Source organism: Haplochromis burtoni, unplaced genomic scaffold (assembly GCF_018398535.1).
Source record: "Haplochromis burtoni strain Fernald_Lab_line unplaced genomic scaffold, NCSU_Asbu1 Contig_35, whole genome shotgun sequence".
NCBI classification, from domain to species: domain Eukaryota; kingdom Metazoa; phylum Chordata; class Actinopteri; order Cichliformes; family Cichlidae; genus Haplochromis; species Haplochromis burtoni.
Genome location: NW_024582396.1, coordinates 1,483,083 through 1,504,421, shown reverse-complemented (window position 1 = coordinate 1,504,421; position 21,339 = coordinate 1,483,083). Strand labels below are relative to the sequence as shown.

Genomic DNA, 21,339 nt, shown 5'->3' with positions numbered 1-21,339 from the left:
GTTACCATGAAGTGGAACGGCTCTCCTAGATCGGCTCTGGTGGCACTCTTTCTTTGGGGGCTCCTTAAACGCACTCATAGAACTGGAGTTAGGTCTGGTACCTCCCCTTTTCTATCAAAAAACACTGACACATCCAACAAACGCAGCGTGACGTCAGTGTTACCAAGAAATTAATTAATTAAATATGATACATCTTTGGTAGATGTAGCCAGTTCTGAAAAGTCATTTTCTCTGGAGTGTTGTTCTCTCGGGCTGCTGCTGTTGCACAAGCTTTTGTAGGTGAGCACTTGGGTTGCGTTTGCTAAAAGTTGGATGAGCAGCTTTTTAGGTTCATATGAGCGCTCATACAAACCAGAAGAGAAGAAACTTTTCCTACAATTTAGAAGATGAATCATGTGTTTGCAAAACTTCCTTCCTGAGTCCTTCATACTGGGTGACCGTTATTATAAGTGATCCATTTCAATGCCATGAAGGGAGTGCCTGCTTTGACTGACAGGTTGTTTCCATCTATAGTTGTTAGCTGTCTTCTTGGACTCACCTCAGCTAATTGGAGTCACTGAAGTGGAACAGTTGACTCTGTTTGTGCTGTTGGTGCATTTATGAACATTTAATTCAGTTAACTGACAAATGGTTGATGTGCTGTGTCATAATGGACTTCAAGAGGCACAGACAGGTCCACTCCACTCATCATCACAAATGTAGAACAGGGTGAATCTGTCTCCACCTTCAGGTTTTTGGGCACCCACATCGCCGCTGATCTCACCTGGACCCACAACACCATCTCCCTGGTAAAGAAAGCCCAGCAGTGGCTGCACTTCCTCCGTGTGCAGAAGCTGCTGCTGGCCTTCTACCGCTCCTCAGTGGAGAGCATGCTCTCTTACTGTCTGGATGTTTGGTACGTAGAGGCCACGACTGAGAACAGGAATCTGCACATAGTAATTAACACCACCCAAAACATAACTGGCTGCCCTCTGCCACCCCTGGAGGCCATCACCAGAACCTCCTGTCTCAGAAAAACCTGGGCCATCACAGGTGACCCCTCGCACGCACCCTGTCCACAAGCACTTTGACCCGCTGCCTTCTGACTGGTGCCTCAGGTCAATCACGTCCCACACTTCCAGACTCAGAAACAGCTTCTTCCCCTGGGCCATTCAGACTGTTAACAAACACCGACACACCCCACCGGTGTCCACCCACCAATCTAAGTCTTTTCTGTGCACTACTTCCAAGCACTTTGTTCTTTAATGTGTGTCTTTCTCATGTTTTGTATATATTTCTTCCGTTTCTTATTTATTTCTGCTGTCACCCATAATGTTATTATCACCCATAATTCTGTTGTACATGCACAATGACAATAAAAGGCTATTCCATCTATCTATTGTATTCTATTGTAGAAACTATCAAAGATGCACGATTTCTATTTCATTGAGTGATTTCTAGTATTTGTAGAAGTTAGTTATTTGTTCTTTAGTTCGGATTAGCAGACTTGTGTGTGTCTGCAGTGGTTGCCACTATTTCTTTAAAGCAAGAAGGTTGTGGTTTCAAATCCCCCATCCAGCCAGGGCCTTTCCATTTTTTGCTGTGTCTGCGTGGATGCTCTCTAAGCACTCTGGCTTCCTGCCACATGCAGTTAGTGGACTTAGGTTCACTGGTGGTTCTGAATTGCCCAGAAAAAGGCAAAGAAAAGCAAACGCAGCAGCGACCAAAACACTAACATGGATGGTGTTGCAGACATCATCTAACAGACTGTAGACTGGATTCAATGTGCATCTGTGGACAATAAACAAAAGATCATCTTAAGCTTAGTTAAATAAAATCAGCCATGTTCAGCTTCAGGTTTGGTCCGCTGTAAACTTACAGCTCGCTGCTGGATCCATGTTTTCCTTGAGTGCTAATAAACCAAAAGTCCACAAATCATACTTTTACCAAGATCAGCTGTTAACACCAGAATAAAATGTGCAAAGTTAGAATAATGTTTTCTTCTTTATTAGACATGATGTGTGGCAGCCTGAAGGAAAAAAACCTGAACATCTGAAGAAACATTTCTATCCTGAAGGAAGCACAGGTCTGTGGCCTCATGGATTTTAAACAACTGAGAGTAGGAACATTCCTACTCTGATTGATATGATTGCATTGCTTATCTGTTGCACAAAAATGTTGAATAGTATGGGTAGGTGTTGATCTTGGCAGTAATGGTGGTAAACTCCTGGATAAACAGAAACTATAAACACATTTTATTTTCATTTTCACAGCAGTTGCCAAGAGCCTTCTTTTAAAACTTGTGAATAGGCTCCAATTCCCATGAAGCCTGTTTGTTCTTATACAGACATGTATCCAAACACATCAATGCTTCATTTAAATTATGTCCAATTACTTCAACTACAGGCAATTGGCAGATGTTTTACTGTTAATAAATGCAGGGGTAGGTCCTGTTCAGTGTCCCTTACCTTTCAGTGTGATTAGGAAAAGTATTTCACTCTGAAATAATTCACATTATTCCGGGTTTTCAATGAATTACTGACAAGAATTCCTTGCAGGCAAATTCGTTGCAAGGAAAAAAGAAAACACAGATGAAATCCAGATATGGTTCTCTCAGAAGGTTTTAGAAGGTGCAAGTGCGTGCAAGTATACACTCCTACTCGATGCCTAAACAAACAAGATTAAATGTTGGGTTAAAATGACAAGGAAGTTTAGCTCTGGACCAACACGACTGGAGTTAGACACACAAGAGCTTAAAGTAAGAATCGAGTGAATGTGTGTAATGTGAAAATGGTCGCTTGTAAAAATGCAGGTTTAACAGTTATTGCTGTGATCTGGAGTTCACCTCTGATGAAGCAGCTTTCAGCCACACGCTGTGACTCTGAAGGCTCGAGTTAAGCGTCCTGGCGTCTGTCATCGTGTAGCAAAACTGAAAAGCAGAAGATGCTGCTGAAGCAGAAGGTGAACATGAAACGGTACATATGTTTATTCTAACTTACATCATGGAGCCCTGCTCTAAAAACTGTCAGATTTAACTCTGTCCATAAAACTTTATTTGCCCTGCTTTATCATCTAATTTACTGCAAAAGGGAGGATAATGATAAAAATGTAAATCATGTTGTATTAAATAAGAATTTAAAGTAGTGATTTAAAGCACAACCTCCTTAGTAAATGTTTACATCATAGATCAGGTGAGCAAAGATGTTTTTGCAGCGAGAGCAGACGAACAGAAAGAACGCAGGTTTAAGCTACCTCTGCATTAGCTTCCCTTTTCTGTGCGTTTTCAGCTCACTGGTTTGACCCGAACTCTTTCATGGCATGCATTTTTAATTTCTCTTTGCTATTTGGGCGGATTAGGGCCTGATGAATGTAAAAACAAAGAATTACCTGTTTTTGTTTTTTTTACCTTTATTTTGTTTCTGAGAAAAATTAGATCGAGGACATTCATGTTAAATTTCGATAGAACAGTGGCAGTATAATGTCCTTGTTAGTGGATATCAGACCCTTGTAGAGCAAATTTAGCATTTTGGTCTAAACAACCCAAAATCTGATGCCCACATACAGTGGGGCAAAAAAGTATTTAGTCAGCCACCGATTGTGCAAGTTCTCCCACCTAAAATGATGACAGAGGTCAGTAATTTGCACCAGAGGTACACTTCAACTGTGAGAGACAGAATGTGAAAAAAAAAATCCATGAATCCACATGGTAGGATTTGTAAAGAATTTATTCGTAAATCAGGGTGGAAAATAAGTATTTGGTCAATAACAAAAATACAACTCAATACTTTGTAACATAACCTTTGTTGGCAATAACAGAGGTCAAACGTTTACTATAGGTCTTTACCAGGTTTGCACACACAGTAGCTGGTATTTTGGCCCATTCCTCCATGCAGATCTTCTCGAGAGCAGTGATGTTTTGGGGCTGTCGCCGAGCAACACGGACTTTCAACTCCCGCCACAGATTTTCTATGGGGTTGAGGTCTGGAGACTGGCTAGGCCACTCCAGGACTTTCAAATGCTTCTTACGGAGCCACTCCTTTGTTGCCCGGGCGGTGTGTTTTGGATCATTGTCATGTTGGAAGACCCAGCCTCGTTTCATCTTCAAAGTTCTCACTGATGGAAGGAGGTTTTGGCTCAAAATCTCACGATACATGGCCCCATTCATTCTGTCCTTAACACGGATCAGTCGTCCTGTCCCCTTGGCAGAAAAACAGCCCCATAGCATGATGTTTCCACCCCCATGCTTCACAGTAGGTATGGTGTTCTTGGGATGCAACTCAGTATTCTTCTTCCTCCAAACACGACGAGTTGAGTTTATACCAAAAAGTTCTACTTTGGTTTCATCTGACCACATGACATTCTCCCAATCCTCTGCTGTATCATCCATGTGCTCTCTGGCAAACTTCAGACGGGCCTGGACATGCACTGGCTTCAGCAGCGGAACACGTCTGGCACTGCGGGATTTGATTCCCTGCCGTTGTAGTGTGTTACTGATGGTGACCTTTGTTACTTTGGTCCAGCTGTTTCTGAGTCTGGAAGTGTGGGACGTGATTGACCTGAGGCACCAGTCAGAAGGCAGCGGGTCAAAGTGCTTGTGGACAGGGTGCGTGCGAGGGGTCACCTGTGATGGCCCAGGTTTTTCTGAGACAGGAGGTTCTGGTGATGGCCTCCAGGGGTGGCAGAGGGCAGCCAGTTATGTTTTGGGTGGTGTTAATTACTATGTGCAGATTCCTGTTCTCAGTCGTGGCCTCTACGTACCAAACATCCAGACAGTAAGAGAGCATGCTCTCCACTGATTCATTTTGGACCCCACGGCGCATGAGTATTTGCGTGGAGCCCAGTCGAGGAATTAATCAGTGGTCTCTGTAATGTTGGGGTCATTTATTCTGAAGTGAGTGTGCTCCACACGAGATATGGGATCAGTCTTTTTCGACACCAAGCTGCTTGCCTTGCTTAGATCGGGTCAGCTCGATTCACGCTAGTCATGGCTGACTAGCGTCTGGTGCAATTTACTTTTCCTAGAGTGGATTGCTTATGGTGTCTCGCTGAAGGCTCGTTTGCGTCTATAGGTGCCAAGATCAGCGGCCGGATGCGAATGGTTTTGTGAGTCTCGCACTGTTTTGAGGCTGTTGGACCAGAGATGTCTATCTTCAAATACAGGCTGATAGATGGATAGTTGACAAAGACATGGTCGCCATTTCCATGACAGTGTAAGCGTTGGGGGAAGAAAAAAGCTTCTATTACATCAGAATACGTTACAGTGATTGCTATGATGAGATGCCAAGATGAGTTTTCTGTAGCTTCTGAGGTGCTGTAGCATTTCTCTTTGAAGTTCCTCCCTTGAATTGATACGAACTAAATTCTTGTACAATCACATAACCTATGCTGGATTCATGTCGAGTTTTATTTACATTGTATCTGATACTCGCTCATCAGTTCAATTGTGTACCTCTGAGTGCAAATGTACTGGACCTCATTGTCATCATGTTAACGATAAGGAGCAGGAGTACTCATTGCTCGTCTCATCGACTGTGCAGCTGACTAAATACTTTTTTGCCCCACTGTATGTGGACGCCAAGTCCTAGGAGGTTAATTTGACATGTAATTATTTGCTGTTTTAATGTCAGTCTTGGTGCTCTAGGCAGGTTAGATTCAGGCGGGTAAAATAGACAGAAATGATAACATCTGGCACCTTCTTCACAAAAAGTCCAAAACAAACAACCAACAGAATTCTGGCAGAAACACTCACGCAAGGAAGGATAACAGACGATGTGATAAAGGACAAAGGGAAGACACACATAAATGCAAAACACGGGTTATCATAAGACTACCAAAATAAAGAGAAATCAGCACACAGGGAAACACTGAAGGAACAAATACACACTAAATATTAACAGAGGGTATAACCAGAATGCAGGAGGAACAGAGTACTGATGAAAAAGCATGAACGTTTTATACAATGAGCACAACTCCTCGTTTTCAAAGACAAATAAAACTGCAGGTTCTAAGACCAGAAACGTTACACAGCTAATTGCTGTCCACATAGGAGACAGCTGCTTTTATAATAAGCTAATATGTGCAGTGTTTACAGCTTGTTGGCTGTCCTAATGGTCACTAAATAACCATTTATTGAAGGATTTAGCTATATTTAGGTCTTAAACTGAAGGTAGATGTAAGAGTTTTTTCATGAGGGTTAGAAATTAAACAGATGAGATTAAATTAATGGTTGATGGTAAATTACAGCTAATCTTACTGTAGTCTAAGTCTTATCACTGGTCTCTCAAGTGGGTGATAAAGTCAAGTGGAACTACATAAAATATATTTTTCAGGCCTCAGTCATTCAGTTTCCCCCCTCATGATATTAAAATCATTATCATTGTTGTCAGTGGTTTTGTGCTTTTTCCAGTTTGTCAAATCCTTCCCTCTAGTGGTCAAATCACAAGGAGAAAAGAAGTGGCTAAATGTGAGTAAAATATATATTTAAATGCGCCCCTGTGTCCTGGTCTAAGCAGCCGAAATACACTCAGTATGCTAGACTGTTCACTCAGCTAAACACATACATAAACATGCCAAAGCCGAACTTGAGTGAAGTGAGAAAGCCTCTGCAGTTTGACAGGTACCTGCCATCCAGCATACTCTCTGACCACACAGCCTGCCGGGAACTCCTTTGAGCTCCCGGCTCTGACTTGTTCGAGACGTTTGAGATATTTGCCCAACCTTTTTTTCTACGCAACCATAAATGACAGCCAACAGTGGCACGCCTAGTCTAATTGTTTTGTGAGAAGCAAACACACTGTAACCCTGGGGTGCTTTATGAATGTCAAACAAAGTGCGATGAAGATAATTGTTTTTCAGGCCCGTTTAAAAATCTATATTATACAAATATTTAAAGAATTTAATACTTTGTCCCTTCAGGTTGTTTCCACTCAATTTATTCCTTGTCCTCGGAGACGCTTGTTTCATGTCTTGATTCCTCACGTCTCATTAATATGTAAGAATGAGACTGCTGTGACATTGACAATATATGTTAACGACAAACGACTGATTAAAGATGTTCTGCTCACCTTCCTGCTCTGTTGGGAGGAGCCACCTTGCCCAGTGCGTGACAAAACGATCAAGCTGTTCCCTTCAATCATCCTCACTGTTATGAACTTGTGCATGTCACATTTGTTGGCTTAGCAGCCGTGAAATGTATGGCATGATGCATTTCTGGTCGTTACCACATTGTTTCCAGTGCTTCCAGTGGTTTGATCCGCGTTTATGTCTAAGGTGTGAAGGGCTTAACTTGTGCTCGTTCTGCTTCTGACACTGTGTGAGTGCTGGAACGCGTGAAGAAACCACACCACTCAATTACAGATGATTAAAAGCTCTTTTTGCATAACGTGTTAGCTGGAAATTACTGGGATCAAACATAACAAAAACCTGCTCTTAGTCTGCATTCTCATGAATTCGTGAGGTATCTGAGTCAGATTGTTCCACGTCAAACTGGCAAAAACCATTAATTTCACAATGTGCAAATGACAAGCTGAGACAGGAAGGCTCCTTATCCAAACTGTAAGCAGGAAGTTGGCACCACTATCAATGCTTTAATATCTACAGATTACTCGTGTAGAACTGAAAGGCCGAACCAAACCATAAAGATTACTGATGTGGCTTATATCACAGTGATGGTGCTGCTCCAGGCCGATCATAGCAAACGATCAATCGGGGGTATTTGTGATGTCACAGATTCCATGAGGGGGTGGAAAAATACTGAAGTGTGGCTCATTTGATTTAAGCGACAGTGCTCACATCGCAAGGGCATCGTGAACTGGTTAAAGGACAAACTTGAATGTAAGAGATTACAGGATGACCCCAACCTCAGCAACAGGACCACTCTCACCATCGAAGTGCGTTTGCTTTTGGAACTGTGTCCACCTACTTCAAGGGTCAGTTCTACAGGCAGAAACATGGGTGTGCCGTGGGCTCCCCAGTTTCACCCATCGTGGCCATTTTGTACATGGAAGAAGTGGAAAAGAGGGCTTTGTTATCCTACCCTGGAACACCACCAAGCCATTGGTTCAGGTATGTGGATGACACCTGGGTGAAAATCAAATCTCAGGACGTACCACATTTCACAGATCACATTAATTCGGTGGACTGACACATCAAATTCACCAGGGAGGATATGAAAAGTGGCAGGTTAGCCTTCTTACACTGTGTCTAGCTGTCCCCCATCAGTAATGGGGGGACATCTGCCAGGGAGGCAGAAGAACGGCACATCAAGAAGGCTCTGAGTAAATGTGGTTATCCCAGCTGGACTTTTGTCAAAGCTGGGAAGGCGCCTAAAGAAAGCTCCAGCCGATCCAGGAGAGAAGGACAACCGCTGCCCAAGTGAAAACCTGTAGTGATCCCGTATGTGTCAGGAGTATCGGAGCATGTTGAGATGCATTTTTTCTAAACCCTGGGTCTCTGTGGCTTTTAAACCCCAAAACACGCTGCGCCAAAAACTGGTCCACCCCAAGGATCGGGTCCCCCGACGCAAAGAGAGTAACATAGTGTACGCTGTTAAGTGCCAGGAGGATTGTCAGGATTTATACATCGGGGAACCAACAACCTCTGGCGAAGCGGATGGCACAGCACAGAAGAGCTACCTCGTCAGGCCAGGACTCTGCAGTCTATTTACACCTATAGGCCAGTGGACACTCTTTCAGTGATGAGGATGTGCACATCCCGGACAGGGAGGAACGCTGGTTTGAGGGCGGAGTCAAGGAGGGCATTTACGTGAAATGGGAAAGACCATCTCTGAATTGAGGAGGGGGCCTAAGGGTACATCTATCACCATCTTACAATGCTGTGATTACAGCCATTCTGTGAATGGTACTCATGGACATTGGTCAGTGGTTGTTGATCAATCGTCATGAGAATTTGCATAATTATGATTAAGGAACTGACCTCCCAGCCCATTGTTCCTTCAGTGGGCTGGTTTCAGTCATTATGCAAATGTACTGTTTATAAGATTGAAACCTGCAGTCAGCTGAGACTGAAGAAGTCACTTGGATGAGTGACCAAACGTTTCTCCCACAAAACGCTACGTCCAGATGAACAGAATCAACTGTTGGAGGTTTTAAGTGGAATTATCCGAAGAATAGCACAGTTTGTCTGTTCAACATGTTTGTGCTTCAGTTTTAGTTAGTGAAATTCCAGTTTTTATTAGTCTGTTAATTAGCACTCACTAGCAGCTAAGTGCGTGCGTATGATACCCATGGACAGTAACTGAATGCAGCAATATATCCCTAGCCCTCCACCATCGAGGTTAAAAGGATTCGAATAGTGTCCTAAAAGTGCTGGCTGCTGCTTAGAGGGAAAATGCAAACACAATTACCTGAAAGATGTCTAAACTTTCTGCAGAGGTGAGGACGACCTGGTCTCCTGTTGTGTTGTCCTTTACATTAGTCATTTGGCATTGTGGAAATGAAAACATTTCTTAGTGAAGTTTTAAACTAGGGCTGCTCAATTAATCGAATTTTAATCACGATTACGATCTGGGCTTTCAACGATCATTAAAAATGACTGAGCCGATTATTAGCCCCTCCCTCATGCTTTACTCTCGCGCTGCTCCGTGTGGCAAATCAGCGCACCTCTCTGCATTTCGAACACGCGTCACAACAATTAGAAGCAGCGGTCCCCAACCCCCGGGCCTGGACCGGTACCGGTCCGTGAGTCGTTTGGTACCGGGCCGCGAGAGTTGAGGCTCAGGTGTGAAATGTATGTTTTCAGGGTTTTTATCGGTTTTCAGCGTTATTTTGTTATCGTTTTTATCGTTTACTCGGTTTTCCTGGGTCTTTTCACGTGTGTTATGAATAAATTTTCTTTTTTTCGGTACCGGTACTAGTTTTATTTTGTTGTATTTATCCGCGACACCTTAAAGGCCGGTCCGTGAAAATATTGTCGGGCATAAACCGGTCCGTGGCGCAAAAAAGGTTGGGGACCGCTGATTAAGAGGACCCGAGGGAAGCTCGGAAAGCTAAGCAGAAGTTATTTGGAGAGGAGAGTGACTGCGTTGGTTGAAAAGAGAGGTAAAAAAAAACTTCAGTGGTGTTGGACACTATTTTATATTATTTTTTAAAGTCATTATTCAATACGTTGTTATTGTTAACCCTTTAAAGCCGGTCGGAGGGCACGCTCCGTTTTGGTAACTATTTTTAAATCCCGTAGCACTGAACCCGTAAGCTAGCGCAATAATTTTTTTTGCATATGAAACCGGAGGAGTTGTACTTACATCTTATGCCATCAGCTTGTCCTGGTCACGGTTTCCTTCCACATAAGCTTTGCAAAAATGCATAAAAAGCACTTGCAGCAACAAAAACATAATATTCCAGAAACACGCTTTGCCGATCCGATCAGCTGTTTGTAACACTTCCACAGTCAAAGACATGTCCGCCATTCCTGCCCGAAACCGGAAGTGACGTCATTTTCGGGAAAATGTAGTTTTTTACTTTAGGCCTTAAAAGCTATACTGGTGTTTTTATAAGTCATGTTTGACTTTTCTGAATAGTTTCTGGGATGCTTAGAACTCGAATTGCACTGCTGGAAATAGTTTATTTTGATGCACTGCTGTTTTCTTTGCAAATTTGCATCATAGGATTGTTTTTTCGTTTTTCCTGCAGTATATAAAAATTGGTGTATCTCAAAATAAAACTATGAAGACACTCAAAATAAATTTCCTGTTGTTGTAAACTATTTTTTGCAACTTTTTTGTATTTAAAGTTTTGAGGGATAAACCTCTTAAATTTCTCCAAGTAGAAATATATGTAAAAAAACGATTTTCAATTTTTTTGTAGTTTATTGCACTTTTTTGCAATTAATGTAGTTACTATGACTTAATGCATACATATTATTAAAATATGGGCTATAACAGTTGTATAGCAACTTGAAATGCTCCCACAAATGGCACTACAACATGTAAAAAATAATATAAGCTCTGGCGGACTTGGTTCTATGTAGGTCTTAAAGGGTTAAATAAATATCGTCAAATAATCGAGATCTCAATTTCAGTGAAAATAATCGTGATTATCATTTTTGCCATAATCGAGCAGCCCTACTTTAAACAGCACAATGATTGATAATAGTGATTTGAGTAGAAACATATTTTATGGTGCCTGAGCGAGCGGGTTAGAGGTATAAATAAAAGCCAACACAGGTTAAAGTATAACTGTTGTGTACTTTATACCACAAGTAAAAGCACATGACACACGCTTTAGCTGAACATAACCCCTACAGCAGAGTCTGGTGGAGTTTATGCGAAGTTAATCCTTTCTGTAGTTTTGGACTTAGCCCACAATAGTCTCTAAATCAGATCTGAAGTGACTGTTGTGGTGATACCGTGTATGAACAAAAACTGTTGGCACTGAGTTGGTTTTAAGCAGTAATTACGAAACAAAGGATGAAAGGTATTGTGTGTTTATAACAGGTTCCTTCTGTTTTTTCTGTCAGACACGTTTAGCAAAAGGCTCATGAAAATGAGGGATCACATGAAGAAGGATCAAAGAGCTGTTGCTGCCCCTCCTCCCTCGAAGGAAACAGAGGTCGAGGAATGCGAAGAGGCAAAGTTCATGTTCGTGAGACTGTTTGGTGGTAAACTCATAATCCGGGGTGGATTTGTTTTGTTTTTCACTCTCTTTTTGGGCAGTGTCCACCTCTAACGCCTCCACCTTTTCTCCTTAAATTTGTGTAACAAGTTAACACCTGCTTAAACCCATCAGTTAAATGCAGTGCAATAAAAAAACACATCTTGGATGTCTGAGGGAGCAACACGGCATCCAGAAACAGGCTCGATGGCATTCCCCCGTCACGCTTGCAGCAAAAATCATCTGTCACAGACACCCAAAGCAGAGCCACCTTCTACGCCCTAAGAGCGTTTTTTTTTAATCATGGAAATTTTTTGCTTTTTTGTTTCCCGGATTTCAACTGACTATCATCGTTGCTGCTCTCCTGCCAATCCATCTTACTGACAGGGTGTGGGAGTGCAATGACAGTAAGTGTCCTGGCATACAAGTCTGGCATTGTTTAGTTAGACAGTGTGCTTTGTGTGTGTGCGTTTAATTATTAAAATCTACACAGCTCATGTCCTGTTACAGACTTATTCTCCTTCTCTTGCTCTTTCACTCTTTATATCTGATTTTTTTTTCTCTATACATGAACCCATTTCCTGTCTTTTCTGGCCACGCTGATAGATAACCACAACACCCACAACCATCAGCGAAGCCACATGAAAAAGTCAGAGATAAAGAATGAAAGTCTAGACAGAGACAATATTAGGTTGCAGCAGCACAAAGAAGCTCAGATGTGTGTAATAGTACCCCCACATCCTTTCTCTTAGCAAACATGCTTGTTTTGCCTGGCAAGCAAATCCAGACAGCTCAAGTATTTGCAAATCCGCAAACAAGGCTCTTTGAAAACAAAAAAAGGTGTCCAGGTATAGTGAAACGTTCATCTTCTTAAAAATTGATTCATCTTTGTGAGCCATTTTTAATGTAGCAGACCTTAAAGTGATACGAGTAAGTGACAGAAAAGGGAAAAAACCCTGCTCTTCTCTAAAAGTCCCAAAAATAGAGCCCAAGAAATAAAACACAAGGTCGTTTAATTTCATGCACTTTTCTTACATCTCCTGCTCTGTCTCTGCAAACTTGCGATCCTTGAGACCTCAGAATTAGGGAGACATTCAAGGGGGTTGGGGGGGTGGGGGGGTAGGAATGCATGTACATATACAAATTTTACAGTGTTTATTTATTTAAAATTATTTATTTAAAGTAAGTTAAATGTCACCCTTATTGCTGTCCCCCAGGGCACGTTCAAAGTTGTTTTTCAGAGCTGAAAGCAACGTTCATCTTTAATACTATGATTAGAATTTTGATGCCAAAGGCAGTGCTGAAAGCTGCAGTAACCTGGGTGGCTGCTGTGGCTTTAAAGAGAGTTGACCCAAAGATTCGCAGGTAAACAAGCCAAGTTTCAGTTATGAATTCATGTGCAACAGGGTGGGAAAAAAACACCTCAGTTTGATCTTTAGGGATCTGTTCATGGCAGTGAAGCCTGAGTAATCTGATCAAAAACTCACAAAGCTCTGTCATTCTGCTTGTGAGTTCATGTGAGTTCAGCTGATTTTGATTTTGTCTTACAGACATTAGACACGCTCACCATCAACTTCTAACATGCACTTTTGAATCCTCCGTCAAGCCTTGTTTTTAGTTTTTTTTCTTTTCTAGTTGTTACAGTGGCCCACCCAGTTGTTTATACTGGGTTTATCCTCTTAAACATTGAGAGGAGAGAGTGTTTGAACCACACCCCACCTTAAAAAAACATACCTCTCTTATCATAACACATTAGCCATTTCCATGATATTATTGAAGTCTAAGATGATGCTGCAGAGTCTGTCCGCTGAAAGCAACAGAAAGCTACAAACTCCAGATGACATTAAGTAACTGCTTAAACAGTAGTTAAGAAAGCGTATCTGCAGTCCTTGTAACCAAGGGAATATAAAAAAACCACATGATAATATTTGGAAGAGAAAACCTTTGGCCCAGACAGCACAAACACATCCAACCAAGGCTGTCATTGAGCAAGTCTGCACAAAGAGTGAGAGAGTGTTCAGGGACACGGGCTTCACATTCATTACAGTGAATGTAACTTCTCATTACAGGACCATTCACACAAACACACACACACACTCAGGTCCTGTCACTGTGTCTCCCTGAACATTCCCTCCGCAGCTTGTGTTGCTGCCTGTTTGAAAGCAGATCAGTAATCCTGGATCAGAGAGTACAAAGGGACCCCAGAGCGTTGGTGATGCAAGCACTGTGTCCAGTGTCCAGCGCTTACCCCACATGCTGCCTGGGAGGGGCCGAGGTGGGACAGGGAGAAACGTCCCTGCCGTGACTGACCCTGAAGACAAGCGAACGCTGATACCGGCAGGCCAACCGGCAGCCTGTCTGCTCTGTCTCGGGGGCCTGCTGCCGATGATCTGGGACACAGTGGGAAGTGCTCTCCAGCTCGCTGTGGAGGAATGCAGCTAAGCTGTGAGGAGTGGTGGACTGTGTGACCGGGCAAACAGAGTGACTTACATATACTGTGCTTCATTCAGGGAAGGCCACGTTGCTGCAGGTGAGTATCACTAGGTAAACATTTACCTTGTAAACGCCTTTGGCAGCGTGTGGGTTTCACACTGCAGAGAAAGTTGTAAGCTCTTGTGAACACGCGCCTGTCAGTCACGTACTGCCTGAAAGGTTTGGCCATCACAGGCACCACCAGCTGCGTCATTTGACTGTATGAAAATTTCACAGGCTCAGCAATTGCGTGTGACTGTAAACATTCGCTCTCTCTCAGATGTCCATGGACTCGCTGCAGGACTCCAGTCACACAATGTGGGGCCTGAATGCTCGCTTGAAGAGCTTCTTGGAGCAGGTGAACCGGCTGCAGGAAGAAAACCAGCGGCTGGAGGCTCAGATAGCCAGCTGGGGGGTCAGGAACACCGCGCGTTCCCAGGACTGGTCCAAACAGGAACAGACCGTCAAGGAGCTCCGTGCCCAGGTCAGATGGTATAAAGAGTTATGTAAATTTCACAGCTGTTTGACATAATTGTGGTGCTGCAGTATTATTTCTACTCAGGCTTTATAATAATCAGCTCAAGGCCATCTTGCAGCCACAGGAGAGGAGTGGGTGTGTATAATCAAACAATGAGTGCAGTAAAAACACAGCCTATTGTCTAGTGTAGTGTAGTGTCGATGACAGCTGGATGCAGCATCCTGTGAACAGCCTCGAACACATGTTTAGTTAAAGGATAGGATAGGTGGTTAATGGCACCCTGTTTTTAAGACCATCACACAGTTTGTAAAATGAACTGCCTTTTATTTCTGAAGTTCCTGTTAGGACTACATACAAGGACCGCAAATTTAATCTGTTGTTGATCATTTTTAATTAAATATGTGAAAGCTAGATGTAACTTTGCTACGCTGCATGAATGTGGCAACAGTTCATTCACGGCTGATAAAATAATTTGACAACTACAAGTTAATTTATCACAAATATCACAGGAATCAGATGAGTTACTAAAGGCTAGAGATGTGAAAAGCTAGTCGACTAGACAATGCTGCTCGTCGATTAATCGTGTCATGGCATATGACATGAAGTCACTGGAGAACAGGCATGTCCAAAGAAGGAAGGCTGCTGCTGTTGCACTGCTATATTCAAAGTTAGCTGTCACTGTGTGTGTGCACTCATTTCACTGACACATAAAACATGATTTGGTTATTATAGAATGTAGTAAACAGTTTCAAATAGCTCATAAACACACAGCAAGATTTTTACTTTTTATTTCATCTGCCAAACTCAGTCCAATGTTATAATATACCGGTAGTTATAATATAATATAGTCAATTCGCTTCCAGGAGCAACTCGAGACAGCATTTTGGGGTTAGTAGCTCACAACTCAAGGTTAGCTAGTGTTGCTTAATGCTATTGACGTTTGCATGGAACAAAAACTTGAACAAGCGTAACGCTAACTTCAAAATAGAGAAAGTTGTGCATCAGGGCTGCAGCCGACATGTTTTTGGGGGGCGGGGGTTCGATCTCCTCTCAGTTTCAGTGCTCCTCAGCAAGCAGCTGAGCTTATGATATGATTACAAAACCAATCATCAACCTGAGGCCTAGGGTGTCCTGGTACCCTGTGCACTTATGGGCACCCTTATGTGCGAGCATGGTGTTCCTCCCAGTCACATAACTCCAGGTCACAATGTCATTGCCCTCGTGAGCACAGGGGTCCCTGAGTAGGGCAGATGGGGCATCTTCCAGGACTCCACTCAGGGACCCTACTGGGTACATTGAGATGCTGTTCAGCTTATAAGCACTGCAAATTACAGGCACTGAACCGAGGGGATAAAAATATACCCACCCCTGCCTGCCACCTCTCAGTGTCAGTCCAACCGCTCTCCAACTAACTGGTTCCAAGTTGTGCACTGAGATGAGTCTAACTATACTTAGCCATACCCAGTATCCCTCTACCTCTAGAACTACCTCACACTCCTTCCCCACCAGACAGGTGACGTTCCACCTACCCAAAGCCAGTTTCAGTCCTCAACAAGAGCCCAATCCACATTGCCTGGACTCCTATGGCCCCTCCTGAATGTGATTTTGCTTTATTATGTAATAAAACAAATCATTGCAATTGTCCAATACTAAAATCCAAATACTAAAGACATGTATGTCATGCAGATATAAAGCTTCTGGTTTATTAGTTTTTAAACTGTTATGATATATTTTTTATTCCTCGAGGCATCCAGAGACGGCACCGGACTCAGTAGTCATTTTCACAAAACCTTTATTCACCTTCATTCATCTTCAGTTACGCAAGAGAAGGGGAGACACGCAAGGCCGGTGTCCCTCTGCAAATCTTCCACTCCTTTGTTTGTTACAGACAGCTTTATAGAAGTGACCCCATCATAAAACCCCCACGGTGTGCTGCAAACTCTGTGTCTGTGTGTGTATGCACGTGCACGTGAGTGAGTGTGTGTGCGCACCTGTGTGTATGTGTGAGTGCACGTGAGTGAATGTGCATGTAGGTGTGGGTGCGTCATAACAGTCAAAGCACTGTGTATGTGTCTCTGTGTATGTGACTTCCTGCCGGTCATAAAAGTAATCTCCTCACCCATGTGGAGTGTCTCCTGCAAACCTGCTTCTAAGTTATAACAATTATGAGTTTTTATTAAAGGTACAAGCATCAGCATCAGCAACCCCCAACTGTAGCTTCCTTTTATGACAGGCAGACTCCCAGTCTCCATAAATTCCTTTCCCTCTACACAATTACACACACTCTCAAGCCTACAGCTAAACCAAACTAAAACACACAAACAAATGCTTCCCTATTCCTCTGATCTATTGCTGGACCCTCTCATCTAAGCCAATTTAACACATTATATTCTAATAATTATTTTCTTGTACTCACATAATACATAACATTTTTTTTTTAGCTAATAATCATTTCAGGTAGGTAAAATGCTTTTAGACTTAGTTTATTATTGTTATTATTAGTATTATTATTATTTAACAACTAAAAGGCATGGAATTTTGACATGTAGGATAGGGTGAACAAGTGGGTCTTCAACTAGTTTTAAAAACCTCCACAGAGCATGCCTGCCTAATATCTTGAGGAAGGTTGTTCCACAAAAATGGGGCACTAAAAGAAAAAGCACGCTCTCCAATAGTCTTTTTTTCTGGCTGTAGGAACCTTTAAAACGCCAGAGTCTTGAGATCGGAGAGCACGGGATGGAACACAGGGTGCAAAAGGTCAGAGAGGTATGAAGGTGCATTTGAAGCCTTGTAGGTGAGCAGCAGGACCTTAAAATCTGCTTGAACTTGTCAAGGTAGCTAATGAAGAGATCTCAGTACAGGGGTAATGTGCTCAGATTTCCCAGTTTTAGTTAAAATGCGAGCAGCTGCATTTTGAACCATCTGTAAACCTCTAAAACTTTTCTTTGGTAGCCCAGAAAGGAGAGCATTACAATAATAAATACGCGAAGACACAAATGCATGGACAAGAACCTCTGCAGTGTCGCTTGACAAAACTTATGTGATTATGTTTCTTAAATGACAAAAGGTGGACTTTGTTGTCTCTGTTACATGAGACCTGAAAGAGAGCACCATGTCGAACCACACGCCCAAGTTTTTTACCTTTAACATTAGTTATCATTGTAACAGCCTTGGTATCAACGAGACTAATCGAAGATGTTTTGCGTACTGTGAGAGGCCTCGCCACAGATATAGAAAGATATGTCTTGTGCCCGTATCATTACGCTGCCACAGAGACCCACGATTGATGGCTGCCACAGAAAGAATGCGGAAGCGCTGAGTCGACGACTAACAGCAGTGATCTCCCATGACTCAACTGATGGTTTTGAGCTGCTCCCTGGATTTACTGTCACTTTCTTTACACCGTGCATAAGTAGGTGTCACTGACAGACACTAATTAGTTGTTCACATGTTCCCATGACTACCACAGACAAACTCAGCCAACTTCATTGTCTGAGGATCCAGGGAGTGCTTCCATATAAATGTTAGGGATTAGTTCTCTATTTATCTTCTTAAGAAGTGCTCAATTTAGTTACATCACAGGAGACGGGGCAGACATTACTCCATGATGTTGTCAGTCTCCTGACTCACATCCTCACCGGGAGTCTGAAGCTGGGATTGTAATGTTCTATCCATACAATGAGTGAAGCTTGTAATGGTGCTTATGGTAAAAAAAAAAAATGGTGGAATAGTCTATGTTATCTTTGGCTTTCTTTCAGCAAGGGTGTGTCTTCTTTCAAAAGTTTTGTACTCATAAGAAAACAAAGGAGAATGAGGGCGTGTTAAGATTTTTATTTGTGTTTGATATAATACAAGGATCCAATGTTTTATACTTTACTTTGCTGTATTAAAATAATATTAGAAATTATAAAAAATTGTGGGATTTGATATAAATCCCTGCAGAAGGTGTATGCTAAATGAACTCTCCCATGAACAATATGTAAACAGGATGTGCAAACTGGACCACTGATTTGCTTTCTGAGTGCAGAAGTGACATGAGGAGCAATAACACTCAAAGGATCGATTTTAGCTTTACCTGTAAATTAAATATATCAAGTTTATATTCAACAAGCTATATTTTGATGTATTAGTGTAATTTATATTTAAAAAGTACAAAGAGGAAGGGCGTGAGCTGAATCGAGTCAATCGCATCACCTTTGATGTACAAATGCTTTGTTTTCTTCTGAATAGGCCTAATTCATAACAGTATCTTTTCAGAGTCTGTGTGCGTCTGATAATATGGGGATTTTGGCATGCAAAGTAGGATGGATTACAAGCATGAGGCGTCTATAGCATGGGTTGGGCATTTTTATAGCTCCTTTTTAATCTCACTGACCACTCAAAGTGCTTTAGATTACAAGCCACATTTACATTTTCACACAAAGTCATATTGCACTTTATTTTATGCATTTAGATTCTTTATGTACGACCAATTTAGAATCACCTCTTAACCTAACATGCATGTTTTTGGACTGTTTAGCAAGCCTGAGCACTTGTAAGCCCACACAGGATTTAGGAGAATACCGGACCATCAGGCAGGCCCGATTATAAGGCGCATTAAGCGAAACAAAACAGTCAGATGAGTCAAATTTTACTCAACTCATTCTTCTTGCTTCCTCCACTTCCATACGGAGCCCCACAAGGGACATGGGAGAAAAAAAAATTAAGATGAACTTTTGCGAGATCTCGCAAAGGTAACTCGGTAACTCGGGATCTCGCAAAAGTTGAATTCCAGACATCACATATTTGCAAAAGTGCTCTGACATTTTCGGAGATGTCTGTCTTTTGCGAGATCTCGCAAAAGTTCATCGTAATTTTTTTCTCTCCCATGTCCCTTGCAGGGCTCCGTACTTCCATACCATTGATTCATTAATGTTGAATTCTCTGGCAGCTGCTCTATTCCCATGTTGTTGCAGTATATTAATGACTAACCTCTTATTGTGGATGGATTATCTCAGTTGTTCTCCTGTCTGACGTCTGGTCCGTTTACAGCATTCTGCCATGCAACTGCATTTGTTCGTAACCAACGGGAACCCTCACGTTAACTTTTACAGAGTGGAAAAAGGTTAGCGTTAGTCCTCCAGTTTGTTATGCTAACATAGCTGTGTAGCTAGCGATCATGTAGCGCATCATTACATACCAGCTAGCCCAACTTCAGCAACCCTAAAAAAGTCACTGCTGTTTAGTTTTCTGTCTTCATTTATGTTGAAAATGATAGAAGAGCTGTAGGTGGAAACTAGCGAGCTAACTTCCTGCTAACTTCTGACTCTGTTAAATTTAATAAATTCTGTTTTCATGGATGCCTGGATGTTAAACTTAATTGTTACATCCAGTAAAGCAGTAACGCTGATCATTTTATTAAAGATGAAAGAATTTAGACAGTTTTTAACTCCCAGTGATGCCGCAGTGTTCGTTTGACCTTGGGACAGAAGTAGAAGAAGTTTAGGACCCAGATTACTCCGCGAGGCTCCTGACTACAGTAGCCATGAGGCTCTGACAATCTATCAAGCAGTGCGGCTTCATAGCTCACAAAAGTCCTACTAAAACATTGTTGACAGATTTTGAGCGCCGTGTACCACATAAAAGGTCAGTAAGCACAACCAGAATTCATACATCAGGCACACTGGATTATAATGCGCACTGTTGATTTTTGAGAAAATTAGGATTTTAAGTGCGCCTTATAATGTGGAAAATAACCAGACTCCACACAAAAGAGTCCAGAGATCACGAGATTCAAACCCAGAACCTTCTTGCTAAAAGTCAGCGGTGCTAACCACTGCCGCGACTTGCTCTCCCACTTTTTCCAGGTTTTGTGACTTTCATCTCATGATTTGTTTCTTAGAGAGCTGTAGCTTTGATCATGCCATCAGAACATGGAAACTGTATGTATAGAATCACCGGTCAGATTTTGCCTTGACCTCCAAATCTAATCACATCTTATTTGTTTTTTTGTTTTTTGCTTTGTCAGGTCGGTAAACTACTGATGGAGAATGCTCAGCTGGCTTTAGAGTCTGACAGCATGAAGTCCAGAGCGGCTGCCATCCAGGCCAGGTCAGCTGTATTTGGCTTTAATTTTCCTGGAAGCTCCAGTGCTCCTCTTCCTCAATCAATACAATTTTCTGATTATTAATTAGCATTAGGTATGATTTCATATTGCATAAACCTATTGCATCTATTTTATGTCCAAAGTAATCGGCCACAGTGGGCAAAAGACATGGTTTTGTTTGTCTACCATTGGTAGTTTTTACCAGATGACAGGCGCTAATATGGGATAATCATCACCAGCCAATAAAGATGTTTCAGTGTTTGAGGCAAAGCTGTTGAGTTCAGAATAAAAGACTTCCTGTTTTCATCCTTCTGCAATGCTTTTCCAGCTCCCCTTTTATCGCACTCAGGCCAGTTCCCGCTCCTGTGAGCCAACCTGCATACAAATTCAGGCCTGACTTTGTGCCGCGTCGGCGCTTTCACTTATGTATTGATGCAGAGTGACACAATCAGCACCACCTCTACCTCCCTCACACATCTCCCGCCTGCTGTCGGATGTTAACCCCTGAAGGACAGCGGCTGAAATACCTGCGTCTCTTCCTTTTATACCTTCACCTGACGAGTTTCCTGACCATCTGTCTGTTTATGATGCACTAGGATGACTCCAAGGTCTTTTTATGTCCTTTTCTCTTTTAGTTATCATTTCTGCAGCGCAATGACTCACAGTCATGGGGTGAAATAAAAACTTCCAGCTGATACCAGAGACTCCAGCCCCTG

The 21,339-nt window shown here is 42.3% G+C and overlaps 1 protein-coding gene across 2 annotated transcripts in view; it reads left to right on the top strand.

Moving 5' to 3' along the window:
- The first annotated feature begins 2,571 nt into the window (after nucleotides 1–2,571).
- Nucleotides 2,572–21,339, top strand: part of krt222 (keratin 222) — a 39,185-nt gene continuing 20,417 nt past the window's right edge. The window contains exons 1-4 of one of the 2 annotated variants that reach the window (XM_042219587.1): nucleotides 2,572–2,954; nucleotides 11,455–11,995; nucleotides 14,341–14,544; nucleotides 20,546–20,628. In XM_042219587.1, the coding sequence (XP_042075521.1) occupies nucleotides 11,990–11,995; nucleotides 14,341–14,544; nucleotides 20,546–20,628 (293 nt within the window). In that variant the 5' untranslated portion in view covers nucleotides 2,572–2,954; nucleotides 11,455–11,989. Of the gene's footprint in view, nucleotides 2,955–11,454; nucleotides 11,996–12,791; nucleotides 14,119–14,340; nucleotides 14,545–20,545; nucleotides 20,629–21,339 lie in introns of those variants that run through there. The other variant, XM_005919260.3, reaches the window with a different exon arrangement.